General features: G+C 42.0%; 1 protein-coding gene across 1 annotated transcript; it reads right to left on the bottom strand.

The window, feature by feature from the left end:
* Positions 1-951: 951 nt before the first annotated feature.
* Positions 952-4815, bottom strand: syngr2a (synaptogyrin 2a). Its single transcript, XM_083648753.1, has 4 exons — positions 4632-4815; positions 3107-3344; positions 2768-2904; positions 952-2447 (listed from the first exon to the last, which is right to left on the bottom strand). The coding sequence occupies exons 1-4, from the start codon at positions 4728-4730 to the stop codon at positions 2244-2246; spliced, it is 678 nt and encodes a 225-aa protein (XP_083504879.1). The 5' UTR covers positions 4731-4815; the 3' UTR covers positions 952-2243.
* Between the last annotated feature and the right edge of the window lie 10158 nt (positions 4816-14973).

Raw genomic sequence — 14973 nt, 5'->3', positions numbered from 1 at the left:
CAGCTGTGTCAACAGTTGATGGTGGAAATTGTATTATTATGTGGAAATAGTCTGTGTCTCTATATTGCACTCTTTAACTATCAGTTATCATGCATTTTCTTTGGTTTATTGAAATATCAAACACATTGTGTAATAAGAATATATATATATATATATATATATATATATATATATATATATATATATATATATGTGGTTCATTTTCCCCTTTGAGTAAATTCATTAGCATTCCATTGATCTGTGGGCTTTTCTTCAACACATGTTCGAAAATGAGATACCTACCACTTGAACTTGATTTTTACAAAATGGTTGAAAAAAAAGAGTCTGATCATCATACATGAATTGGAATAGGGAAGCAGGTATAAATAATGTAAGACCTTGAACTGACACACTGAAACACCTGCTGATACTCTGTTTTAAAATACTCAGTCATTGACATTCTGAGTTTCTGTTGGGTTTTTTCTCTCTCTCTCTCTCTCTCAAAATATGTATTGTAAATGCTGCAGTGCTTCAAAGGGATTCTCACCAAAAACACATCTGAACTTTATTTTGTGCCAATTTGTCATTCTCAAACTGAGATTTTTGCTGCAGACTTTAGTTCATTAGACATGTGGAATGTTTTGATTTGAAATCCTAAGCCCTATTCACTCTACTCCTGTAAGTATATAAAATGATCCATAATTGAAAACTAAAATATGAATGCTCATTAACTCAGACCAGATTCATGCAAGCCTGTCTAGTTTGGGAATGTGAGAATATGCACATTGCACAATAAAATGTGCCCCTTTATTGGATATGTCACTTCACATCAATAGGGTATTGTCTCCACACTTTCCAAGTTCCTTCGTGTACATCAGTACAATCAGTAAGCAAATATTTGCCAAAGGAGCAGACCCAGAAGGTCCTGTTCCAGCTATAATGAAGGATACAAAACATGGGCTGAGCCAAAGGTTTCAAAACATGAAAAGTCTTTATTTGGCAAACCTCTGGTGTTACTATGTAATACAGTATACTGTACAAGGCACTTTATGAGGAATTATTGTAAATCCTCTGAGTAAACCAACTGGATTACAGTGCATCTAAAGGCACAACAGGGAAAAAAGAAAGTTTCCACGGTGAAGGTTCTGATTGTATGATTGTCATATACTGAAAGGATCAAGTAAGCAAATATAACCAATCGTATTTCAATACACCATACTATAACTGATTTCCTGAAATCAGATTTTGGCTGAAAAAAGGTTCGTTATACTGGACATGGAAAAAAACATGGTACACTATATAATTGAAAAACTTACAAAGGCACATTACACTTCTGCAGAGGTAGCATATATAAAGGTCATGGTATAGGTTAGGCTACCTTAACACAAAATAAAACAAACCCTTATATACACTATATTGTAGCGCTATCTAATTGAAACACATTCAGATAAACCATCTTAGATTGCATAACACATATGCAATTAAAAAAGAAAGTCATGTTTTTCAGTGCACAAAAGCCCTTTTAGGTTCAGTGGTTGAATCTAAAAACTATGCGAGTACAGTAGTTTTCAATGCACCCATAAATTAATTAAATAATATATGGGTTTGTGGTGTCGTACAAATAAAACCGAGCTCAACCCAAAGTAATTTCTGAGGAAGTGTATTCCAGAACGTCAAATTGTCTATTCTAATTTCAGAACAATGAAAGCCTACTTTATATGCACTAGACAGTAACAAAGAATTCAATAGGGGGGGGGGGGATTAAGTTCTCATTTTACAGTAGCAATGCAGTTTCCTCATACTTGATGATTGGTGCTTTGATATAAACAGTTCTCAAATAACTGCAGTAAAAAAGAAAAAGAAAAAATAACTTCTATGATAAATGAAACAAGAGGGGTTATGAAATAACTACAGTTGTTTTTGGTGCAGAGACAACCATGGCACTGTCATCAAATCAATGTCATTCTATCACAACACACTCTCCGTTTTCACTTGCTACGTCTGGTGCTTTGCTTGTGGATTGTACAATGCTGCGAATATCCACCAAACACCAAATTACAATAATGGCACAAACTAAAAAAAAAAACATATAAATGCACCCTTCAATATGCAAAACTCAATCAAAGATTTTGCATTTTTTGCAGGGAAAAAATCAGTACGGAGTGCGGGGTAAAGTCCAAATTGTAAATTAACAATTGGCCACTTCCTGTTTTTGTTGTTGTAAGAAATCCCCTGTCGGTTTCATGCGTTAGAATGACAGTCCTTTAGTAAGCTGGAGGCTGGTACTCTCCAGGAGGACGCTCTTGACTGTGGGTGAATGGTGACTGCTGGTAGCCCTCTGGGCCACTACTGGGGTATGGGCTGGCTGGGTATGGAGTCGTTGGGTCATTGGCTGGGTCTCTGTAGTCCTGCTCAAAGTCACTCACACCTTGGCGATATCTACTATAAGCAAAGTAAGTCAACAGAGCCTGTGGAGAGAAGAGGTGCGGCCGGGCACGCACGCACGCAGACACACACGCGCACACACACACACACACACACACACACACACACACACACACACACACACACACACACACACACACACACACACACACACACACACACACACACACACACACACACACACACACACACACACACACAAAACGTAGGTTTGAATTAATACATGTAGCATTCACACATCTTCCAGTCAGTGAATTTCTGAGCAGGAGGTTGTTATCAAGTCCATGACATTTTGTTAGTCAAATGCTGCCGGTCACGTGAAGAAGTGAGATGAGAGGCTCACCCAGGTGATGATGGAGAAGAAAGAGAAAGCCACGATAGCTCGAGCAGCATCACTAGCAGTGACAGCGGTGACGGTGGTATGTGACCATTGGTTGGCCAGGACACAGAAGCAGATGAACCACAGGAAGGTCCAGGCTCCTACCCCAAGTTGGAAATCAACAAAACAATGTTACAAAAGCAATTCAACTAGTCTTCTTGTCATCATTTTGAGTAGATTGCTAATGTTCATTATTGATTGAGCTATCCTAGATCCTAAGAAAAATAATGTGAGATTCCAGATTTCAGGTGGTTTCCCCTACAGTTATTCTCCATGCAGCCTACAATAAGATCTGACTCTCACCGGAGAAGACGAAATCCCCACAGACAATGTACTTCCTCTGTTTGGCGTTGCTGATCTGTGGGAAGTAGGCATCCAACATGAAGAAGATGACACACGCCAGGAAGGCCAGAATTCCAATTGCCACCCCGTAACTGCAGGCACTGTCCTTGTCGTTGAAAATGCACTTGGTGTCTTCAACGGTTAAGGGGTTGACATAGCCTTCTGCAGTGATGGTTGCAAAAACCACAATGGAAAATATCTGCAGTGCAAACAAGTTTTTACATGAGAGAGAGAGAGAGAGAGAGAATTACTGTACCTTAGTATTGGGGGAGGAGAGGACATGAAACATGTGGTCATCATATGACTAGTTAATTTGTATTTCACCTCAGACAAGACAGCACACTGCTTTCAAGTCTGAAATTCACCTAGATTTGCTAGAAAGATTAACGTTTCAGCTTTTCGCCAACTAGGGCGCCTCTAGATGATGTCACTAGGTTGACTGTACAGTACAGTAGTAAGGATTTTGAACGTTTTGATGAATCAAAACAACCACATGCAAGTCAGAAACATATATGCCATCAGCCTGTTAGAATTCAAAATCCTACCAACACTTAACTAGCTTGTACTCAACTACTGACTGTACTGTAGTGACATCATCAAGCAGCGCCCTATTGGTGAAGAGCTGAAATCTTTTGCGCAAATCTGGGTAAATTCAGAGTTGAAAGAATGTGCACTGCCCTGCCTTGTCTGAGGTGAAATGCAAATGAACTAGAGTCATATGATGAAATGTTTTATGTCAGCTTAAAAAAAAGAAAGGAAAGGCTAGGGGGCTTTTGATGATGCGTTAAGTCAACCAATTGTGGGACTGCGGTGCATGCTGCTTATCACATGATTCGCATGGCAAGAGATTACCCCCTTGGACTTCCCCTACCAACTTCACCTCAACAGATCTTACAAAATACAGTGGACTCCTCTTATAGTGATCACTTTGAGACGGGTCAAATTGATCAATATAAGCAGATTCCACTATAATGATAGTGGAGCCCAACAACGGCGATGTCTTCTCTGGCAACAAGTGACGCTGTAACATTTTCAATTCCTTCCTGGTTTATTAGTCTCTTGTTGAATTCATTATTGAAAACACTCTGGAATAGACTAATAAGTTAACGTTACACATTACACACGCATTACACACTTGTGAGTTATACAAATCGTGCCTGGTCCACTTCACATCAGGGTAACATTAACGTAAAGAAATACAAACAGACGACCATCAGGCACCACCGACCAGTTCAACAGGTGGTGAAGGTAGGTGACACAGCAAGGGACATAGCCAATGCTAATGCACTAGCTAACATACCGTGATTAACGACACTTTCCGAAAGATGGCAACCTTAACACTAAAGTTCTACCCAACGTTAACTGCAAACAAGTTAACTTCCGTGGCAAGTTCTGCGAACTCACATGTTAATAACGCGAACGTCACACTGCCTAGCACAAAGATGTGACAGCTGGCTAAAGGTTTGCTAACCATGGAGTCACTTACCCAGCTCAAGAAGCGCAATGTGGTTTGAGGCTGCTTTACAAAATCGACGAAATCAAAGGACCCGCCGGCCAGTGAGGCCCCGTAGGCACCACTCTCCATATTCTACCACAAAATCTCCTGTCAACGAGCTGAAGACTAGGCTAGCCCACTGCCTCACTCTGTCAAGTTGGCTAGTTTGTTTCGTTTTTCGTCACAGTTTCCTGAAAACTTTTTAAACACCGCCCCTTCTTTGTTGCCTTCAAATGCTCTTCGTAAATCCTGGCTTCCGATCTCAGTCGTAAATACGATGAATCAAATCCCTTTTCCAAAGGGTTTTGGTCGGAAATGTAAAGACAACAATGGTTTCGGCAATGACCTCGCCCGCAGCTCGGCTGTTGTTGTCTCACTGATCAGTGTTACGTATATGACATCAGTGACATCATTATTGACCAAAATCATCTTATGACATCACTGATGATGTCATAGGCACTGATTATGTCATAGACATTGTGTGACATCATCAGTGATGTCATAAGATGATTTTGGTCACAATGCTATGACATTATCAGTGCCCATGACATCATCAGTGATGTCATAAGATGATTTTGGTCAATAATGTCACTGATGACATCATTGATGCTGTCACATTGTGACATCATCAGTGGGACTCGCTTAGATAAGATTATTTATGACATCAGACATCACTGATGATGTCACAATGCCTATGACATCAGTGCCTATGACATCACTGATGTTATAAGATTATTTTGGTCAATAATGTCACTGATGACATCACTGATGATGTCATAGACAATGTGTTTGCCAACTTCACATCACTGATGACATCACAATTGCCCTTATGACATCACTGATGATGGCTCCATCAGGTCACCCGCACGTGTGTTCTTTACACTTCCTGAAAGTTTCACCCGATCGCACGTAAAACGGCATAGCTGTGGCCGGGCTTCTTGAATTCTTGAAACAGACAGAGATTGCCCACATGCTCCCTTTTATAGATAGATAGATAGATGGATAGATAGATGGACCCTGTAGCAAAAGCAATTTCTATGTGCCTGTTTTATTTTGAAAATCAAGACACATAGCTCTTGTGCTACAGTGACAATAATGCAGATAATAAATGCCTATTGTATCTTGCATGTAAATTACATGTTGGTTAATTTATAAGCCAAAAGTTGTTATTATTAATCATTTTACAATCAGTTGTCTGTATTACTTCCTCTGCCTCCTAATGTCACATATTGGGTATCATAGGAAATAGTAGCCTATGACTTATTAGATTGTTCATCGTGCAGCACTTGAATGCAGCATACAGCATTATGGAATATCTATGTTGTCTGATCTGCTGAGTCGGCCCTCTCAAGCCACATAATAAATTATGCTATTGTTGAAATTATGAAGAAGATTAGAAATTGTGGGGTGTTGGAAACTAGGGATACACCTATAGGTACAGGCACGGTGGTGTGGTTATTGCTGTCTTTGGAGTGTGGAGAGTGGTGGTTCTGGGACAGCAGAAATCACCTCTTCTGGAGGTGTCATGGGTCGAATTCTATGCAACATCTATGATGGGAAGAAAGAAACCATTTGATAATCTTAGACAGTAGACACACATCACTCACACTCACACACACACACACACACACACACACACACACACACACACACACACACACACACTCAGTCAGTCAACCCTGTAAAATTTAGATGAGGTGGGTGGTGAATGGTGTGGCCTGTCTTAATGGGAGCCTGTACATTCATGACAGCATGTATCGTGACAAAGTCTGAGTTTGTACATCTTTCCTTTGGCATCTGTAAGAATGCTCATCTTGGATTGTGGCACAATGGATTGCAGCATCAAAACCTGTGTTGGTAAATAACCAACACATTTCCCATTTGGTTGATACTTTTGAGATATTTGTCATAGAATTATTGATCATTGTTTAATAAAAATAAGTCCTGGTTAATTGCACAAGACACAGAAAGCTGACATTCTGTTGACCTCCAAAATGTTGTGTTTCAATTACAGCTTCAAGAACTTGGGACGAGATTTATTCTAAAAATATAATAATATACTGCATATATAATATATATGTATATAATTTACTGCATCCACTATTTGATCAAACTGACACATGATTGCTGGCATAAAGCACACGGGTCACTGTTGACATAACTGTAAAGGCCATTTTAAGACCTGTTTACAAAATAGTTTTGAGGACTAAATCATATGTTTTCAAAATATTGTCTGTTGTCTTTTAATGGGTAAAATTGATAGCATTTTGAAATTACACCCCGTTATATCCTAAATATATTTATCATAAAACTACTATACTAGGCTATATCAGAGTATACTCTAGGTGGCAGCACTAGGCTATATCAGAGTATCGGTGGCACTATACTAGGCTATATCAGAGTATACTCTAGGTGGCAGCACTAGGCTATATCAGAGTATACTCTAGGTGGCAGCACTAGGCTATATCAGAGTATACTCTAGGTCGGAGGTGGCAGCAGTAACCTTCAAGTCAACTGGGGAAAGTGGACATGCATAGCAAAGAGCATCTCTGAGAAGTTAAACAGACTGTGAATTCACGTATGGCAGATTAATGCCACCAATTAACAACACTAAGGCACAGCTGTGCCTTAGTCCCTTTGGTGTGTGTGTGTGTGTGTGTGTGTGTGTGTGTGTGTGTGTGTGTGTGTGTGTGTGTGTGTGTGTGTGTGTGTGTGTGTGTGTGTGTGTGTGTGTGTGTGTGTGTGAGCGCGTGCATGTGGCTGAGCTTTGGAGTCTGGGGTGTTCCACAATAGTTGGTATCAGTGGCGGCTGGTGAGCTTGAAAGCAAGGGAGGTTACTGGGTAATTGGGCGTTTTTTTTCTTTTTCTTTTGCAGTTTTAAAACAGATTTAGAGGAATATCTCAGTTTAATTTAGCATTAGGATTAGACTGTTGTGATGTCATTATTCAGTTTTAACCATCAATAATAGTTCCTTTTCTCATTATTTCACTTCTCAGAGTAAATACTGTATATATATTTTGAGATTTCTGTCAATTATTTGTGCTGTTATGGTTATTATTAGCTTAGTTACTCACTTCTACACTAGCTTAGATTGTGTTAATTATGGATGGAATTATAGTGAAAATAGATTATCCCCCCTGGGATAATCTTATAGGCTACTGGCTTATAGGCTACAACTGCTGTGAGAAGCTGGTTAATTTTGGCAAATTTTCAATGCAGATTGATTAAACAATCTGCATTATTGAAACAAACAAATAAGATGGATTAAACAGCTGTCATCTGGTGCATTGTAGGCCCAGGAGAAAAATAGTTGACCTGGGAATAATTTCTGGCTGAGCAATGCAAACAATACACTTCAAAATAAAGTAAGCTATTTACAGTTAGTTTGTCAGTAAAAGGTTTGATGAATAAATAAATCAAAACCACTCCACTACTGTACTGGTGACAGTAGCTGTCGTAAAGACAGGGGGAGTGATTATCAGCTATACGTCATTAAGCCACATGTAATGTGCAAGTCGACTTAATATAATTCCAGTGTGCAATAACTGCAATTTGACACGTACTGTACATTCTACTTCTATAGAATTCTATTACATTACATTACATTTTAGTTTACTCTATTGCATTTTACTGCATTTTACTTATTGTATTGACTATGTACGTTTAGGGAGATACTGTGTGATACTGTGTTATGAAAAAACACCCCTAGAGTCTGCGAGAGCGGGGGCGGAAGATGACTCACCTATGGTTGACACGGTTATTGACTCTGGAACGGACTTGACTATGAGTAGGGAAAACATGTCAGTGGAAGCCACTAGTTCAGATGTAGATGGAAAGAAGCGTCAGGTTTGCTTGTGTGGCTGGCAGAAGGTAACAACTTTGAGGGGCCTTAGAATCCATCAAGGCAGGAAGAGGTGCTTGGTAGAGGGAACACAGGGACCCCGCATTGATAATTATTTCTTAAGAAGTTTATCAAGTCAGTCGGGTGAAGTCCAGCGACAGGAAGTAACCCACAGCTCGCAGGACATCAGCACCCCTGATGTTGAGGCAGGTCCTAGCACCGAGGAAAGCAGAGAGGCCAGCCAGCCAAAAAGGGAGAAGATTAGCGGTCAGAAGCCTAGAGTTAAGTGGCCAGGTGCAGCGGAAAGTAGGAAGTGGGAAGATATCAATAGTGATTTGGTTAGGATGTTAGAGAAGCTTAAAGGAACTGCTGAGAGTAAGTTGGAGAAAATGGGAGATTGTATTTATGATTATGGTAAGGAAAGGTTTGGCGTCTTTGAGAAAAGGAAGAAACTAGAGGGTGAGGTAGTTAAATCTAGGCGCCAACAAGAGATAGATAGACTTATCCAGGAGAGAAGACAGCTTAAGAGGCAGTGGAGGAAAGCTACAGAGGTTGAGAAGGAAGGCATTGATTGCTTGCAGTCAGATGTGAGGGATCGGTTGGCAGTTTTAAGAAGAGCAGAGAGCATTAGGAAAAATAGGAAAAAGAAAGAGCGAGCTAGAATAGCATTCTATAAGGATCCATTTAGATTTGTGAAGTCATTGTTTAGTAAGGAAAAGAATGGTAGCCTTATGGTACCTAAGCAGAAGCTTGAGGAATATTTGGAGGAGGTTCACAAAGATAGGGAAAGGTTTAGAGAGATGACAGTCCCAGCTGATATTCCACCTATTGGTGAAATAGAGAGCCAGTGTGATGATAGCCCACCAAGGTGGAAAGAAGTTCAAGAAGTAGTGAGAGGTGCAAGGGCCTCTTCAGCCCCGGGTCCTAATGGAGTCCCCTACCGGCTGTATAAGAGTGCTCCAGATGTGTTGCAGTTTCTATGGAAGCTGATGAAGGTAGTCTGGAAGAAGCAGGTTATTCCTAAGGCATGGCGTAGAGCAGGGGGAATCTTCATTCCTAAAGAAAGGGACTCGTTAGAGATAAGTCAGTTTAGACCTATCAGTCTACTTAATGTTGAAGGGAAGGTTTTCTTTAGTGTTGTGGCACAGAGGCTGTCTAGTTATCTAGAAAAGAATAGGCTAATAGATACTTCGGTGCAAAAGGCTGGAATCCCCGGCTTCTCCGGGTGCTTAGAGCACACCAGCATGATCTGGCACCAAATCCAGTCAGCTAGGCGTGAGAAGAGAGACCTGCATGTAGTATTCTTGGACCTGGCTAATGCTTTCGGGTCAGTGCCGCATAGTCTGTTATGGGAGGCCTTTGATTTCTTTAGAGTGCCAGGTAGTATAAAGAGCTTAGTTAAAGCCTACTTCTTAGATATTCAACTCTGCTTTACCACAGCAGAGTACACTACAGCTTGGCAGCAGCTGGAGATAGGCATTATGGCAGGGTGTACAATTTCCCCATTAGCTTTTACCATGGCAATGGAGATCATTATTAGGGCTTCAAAATGGGTAGTGGGTGGAGAAAGGCTGCAGGGAGGGCTGCGGCTCCCTCCAATTAGGGCATACATGGATGACATGACGACTATGACGTCAACCGCTCCATGTACTAGCAGATTGTTGGATAAGTTAAATAGTAATCTGCAGTGGGCTAGAATGAAAGTGAAGCCAAGTAAGTCCAGGAGTATTTCAATCATTAAAGGGAGGGTAGTAGGTAAGAAGTTTGTTATAAATGATGAGGTGGTGCCTACAGTGTTAGAGAAACCAGTCAAGAGTTTGGGAAGATGGTATGATGCAAGTCTCAGTGATAAGGGACAGTTTGAGGAGGTGAGGCAGGAAATGATTCAAGGTATTTCAAGTATAGACAAGTCAGGGCTCCCAGGAAAGTTAAAGTTGTGGTGTTTGCAGTTTGGATTGTTGCCTCGGTTGATGTGGCCACTGACAGTGTATGAGGTTCCTCTTTCAAAGGTAGAAAAGCTAGAAAGGATGATTAACTCATTCATTAGAAAATGGCTCGGAGTCCCACGCTGCCTAAGCAGTGTAGCCTTATATGGGAAAGGCATATTGGAATTGCCATTATCTAGCCTGACAGAGGAGTTCAAGTGTGCTAAGGTTAGACTGGAAATGACTCTGACTCAGTCAAAGGATCCAGTGGTTAGGAGTGTAGCGCCCACAGTTAAAACAGGGAGGAAGTGGAACCCAAAGGAGGCAGTACAGCAAGCACAGTCAGCTCTTAGACACAGGGATATCATAGGTCAGGTGCAGCATGGGCGTGGAGGCTTAGGGTTGTGCATAGGGAAACCTGTGTGGAACAAGGCATCAGTAATAGAAAAGAGGAAGATGGTAGTTGAAGACGTACATAGGCAAGAGGAGGCAGTAAGATGTATTAAGGCAGTGTCGCAGGCAAAGCAAGGACAGTGGGTGAACTGGGAGAGTGTAGAGAAGAGAAAGTTGAAGTGGAGAGAGTTGTGGAGCATGGAGGCCAGCAGAATTAGATTTATTCTAGGGGCTACTTATGATGTGCTGCCACCTCCCCAGAACTTAAATCAGTGGTTGGGCGAGGATGGTGCCTGCCCGTTGTGTTCTAGTGTATGTACATTGAGGCATATACTGTCAGGGTGTAAGGTCAGTCTCTCCCAGGGGCGATACACCTGGCGTCACAACCAGGTGTTGAAATGTTTGGCAGCTGCAGTTGAGGAAAAGCGGCTAGAAGTAAATTCTCTAGTTGCTAGCAAAGAGAATAGACAGATCAAATTTGTACGTGAGGGAGAAAAGATTAGACCAATTAAGGTCAGGCACAAGTTAGGGCAGCTAAGTGTAGGTGGAGCCTGGGAAATGAGGGTTGACTTGAATGAACAGCTAGTCATCCCAGCATATATAGTTAGCACCCGGCTACGTCCGGACTTGTTACTGTGGTCTGAGGTAGAGAAGAGAGTTTATTTTATCGAACTCACAGTCCCGTGGGAAGATCGAGTTGAGGAGGCTTATGAGCGCAAGAAAGCTAGGTATGCTGAAATGGCAGCAGAGGCAGAGCAGCGAGGTTGGAGGGCTCGAGTGCGGCCTGTAGAGGTGGGCTGCCGTGGTTTTGTGGCAAAGTCCGTTATTGCCTTACTAACTGAGTTGGGCATTCGGGGACGGAGCCTGAAACTTGCGGTTAGCAACATGTCTCAGGCAGCAGAACGAGCAAGTGAATGGCTGTGGATAAGGAGGAAACATGCTAGCTGGGGAGCTCGCTAAGGTCAGATTGATTGTTTGTTGTTGGTCATGATTAACGGTCCGCATCAACAGGGCTGAATCATTGACAGTGGTGGTGTAGTTAGGGATTGTTTGTTGTTGGTCATGATTAACGGTCCGCATCAACAGGGCTGAATCATTGACGGTGGTGGTGTAGTTAGGGATTGTTTGTTGGTCATGATTAACGGTCCGCATCAACAGGGCTGAATCATTGACAGTGGTGGTGTAGTTAGGGATTGTTTGTTGGTGGTCATGATTAACGGTCCGCATCAACAGGGCTGAATCATTGACAGTGGTGGTGTAGTCAGGAATGTCATACCGAATCGACCTGGATAGCTAGGCTTAGATAGTGAGGTAATATGCAGTTGTGCGGTGGTAGCATGGAGGGGGGTGTTTCCAGGACGCTGGATTACACCGTTAAGCCTTCTTGAGGTGTCGTGGGCCTAACTTAACGAAACGTCGGTGAAGGAAGGTGCCCACTTGAAAACCCCAATGACATGCTTCATACTGCTGTTGGCTAGGGTAGGTAACTGGTGATTTGTGTCTTGTTTATTAGTTTGTTAGCCTGTTAGCTTGTTTTATTCTGGATTGGGCTTCTAAATGTGTTTTTCCTCGGATTTTGGCACAAGGGATAGTAACATCTTGTCCTGTGTATTAATTAATAAAAAATGCTATGCCTATGTGTTGTTATGTGGATATTCATGCCTGAGTGCGAGCAGCTGTAACTTGTCCCAATTTCCCCCCGGGGATCATTAAAGTCTTTCTGATTCTGATTCTGATTCTGATCCACTTAATACCAACATACTCGTTTGGTTCCATTCAATTGCATGGAGGGGAAAGTTACTTCAGCTTTGAAGCGTTATTTACCCCCCTTCCCAACATGCTAGGTTGACATGCTTGGTCCAAATCGATTCCTTGTTTCTTCTACTTTCATATGGTATAAATGTAACCGAGTTGAATCAGCGCGGATTCCTCGTGAGTCCAGAGTGGTAGCGAGTGGATTGGTTAAACTCACTCCCCAGGTATAAAGGCATGTTAACCAGCTCCGTCAAGGGAGCTAGCTCTCTTGGTGTTGCGGTTAACATGCTGGACTCCCAAGCTGAGGGTCGGCAGTTCGAATCCACCCCTGGACAAACCCTTAACATGGGTTGCTGCAAGTACCACCTACACAACGCCGTTACATAAAGATCATCAAAAGAAAAGTAAAAGATCACTAAAAGTGTTATAATGTTACTCCCTTTGTGCTGTGGTCTCATTTCCAAACTTTACACATACTCCACTCTGATTTCTCAACTTCCATCCAAATATGGTCTGTGTCAGGTCGCGTTCGCCATCTCACCCTACTCCTTCTCGGCCACCCCGCCCGTAGGGAGAAAACTTTCATAATGCACTTGCCTCTAACTTCTCCTTTTCTCCCTGCTCTCCATCCTGTTTTAGCCGCTACTCAGTGGGGGGGTAATCGCATCACAACATCTGTAGTCTCTATTGAACATTGCCATGTCATGCCCGGTAACACCCTTAACTCCTATGTGCGTGCACGTACGTACTGTAGGTGAAAGCTGCAATTAACCGAAAGAAGAGCGCATTTTTCAGTGGTGATAGAGATATGATCAAACATGCTCAAAAGGAGCTGAAAGCCAAAATAAAACAGGCAAAACTTAAATATAGAGATCGGGTTGAAAGACATGTCCAATACCAATACCAGGGGCCTTTGGAAAGGCATTCAATCCATCACTGATTGGACCAACAATTCCAGTTGTTCAGGCTCTGGGATGAATGTTACTCAGGCAAACCAGTTTTTTGCTAGGTTTGATCAATTTGATTTCTCTGCTGAGCAGGAGAACATCCTCTCCTCTCTGGCTCAGCCTAGTCCTGAGGACAGTTGCCCCCCTATTGTTATTTCTATTGAAGAGGTTCATCAGGAGTTTAAGCGCATTAAGGTGAACAAGGGTCCTGGGCCTGATGGTGTTTATCCACGCACCCTCAAGGTCTGTGCTGACCAGTTGTGCCATGTTTTTCATTCTCTTGTCTTTATGTCTCTGTCTTCATCTGCTTTTCCTGTAATGTGGTTAACATCATGTCTTGTCCCTATTCCTAAAAAGAACAATGTGCGTGATAGCCTCACTAACCTGAGACCTATTGCTCTGACATGTCACATTATGACCTGTTTTGAAAGGGTTGTGCTGGGACACCTCAGGGATCAGGTGGCACCTTATTTAGATCCCTTGCAATTTGCATACAGGAAGAGTGTAGGAGTTGACGATGCGCTGATTTTTATGTTGCATCGTATTTATAGTCACCTTGAATCTGCCAGCTCTGTTAGGGAAATGTGCTTTGATTTTTCGAGCGCCTTTAACACTATTCAGCCACACATTTTAGCAAACAAACTGATTCAATATCATTTGCATAATTCAACCACCGCCTGGTGCATGAAATATCTTGTGCCTCGACCTCAGTTTGTTAGGCTGGATGATATCGTATCAGATATTATCTGGACAAAAACTGGAGCCCCTCAGGGAACAGTTTTAGCTCCTTTTTTCTTTATTCTTTATACTGCGGACTGCAGACATAGTGAGGCCATGTGTCATATGCAGAAATTTTCTGATGATACTGCTCTTATTGGTCTCATCAACAAAGGTGACGACCGGGCCTATAAAAAGGAGATTGATTTATTTGTTCTTTGGTGTGATGACAATTTTTTACTGCTCAATGTTGAAAAGACCAAAGAGCTAGTGATTTTGGGAGGAAGAAGGCGGAAGTCTCCCCTGTCATTATTAATGGGCAGGAGGTAGAAATAGTCCAGTCTTATAAGTATCTCGGTGTCCACCTGGACAGTAAGCTGGACTGGAAGAAGAACACAGATTCTGTGTTCAAGAAGGCCCAGTCTCGACTTTTCCACTTGAGGAAGCTTAGATCAAATTTTGACATCAGCAGGTCACTTCTTCATGTGTTCTACCAAGGTATCCTAGCTAGTGTCCTCTTTTACGCCGTGCTCTGCTGGGGGGGCAGCATCACTGTCATTGACAAAAATAGGATCAACAAAAATGATTAAAAAGGCTGGCTCAGTGATTGGCCTCCCCCCTGATTCCTTGGAGATCACTATAGCCAAGAGAACAAGGAGAAAACTGAACTCTATTCATTCTTTTGAAGGACATCCTTTGTATAATGTATTTAATGCCCTGCGTAGTTCGTTTAGTGATAGGCTTTTGATGCCTC

This window comes from Poromitra crassiceps (genome assembly GCF_964638095.1).
Source record: "Poromitra crassiceps genome assembly, chromosome: 13".
Taxonomy (NCBI): domain Eukaryota; kingdom Metazoa; phylum Chordata; class Actinopteri; order Beryciformes; family Melamphaidae; genus Poromitra; species Poromitra crassiceps.
This window is presented reverse-complemented; position numbering and strand designations above follow the sequence as displayed.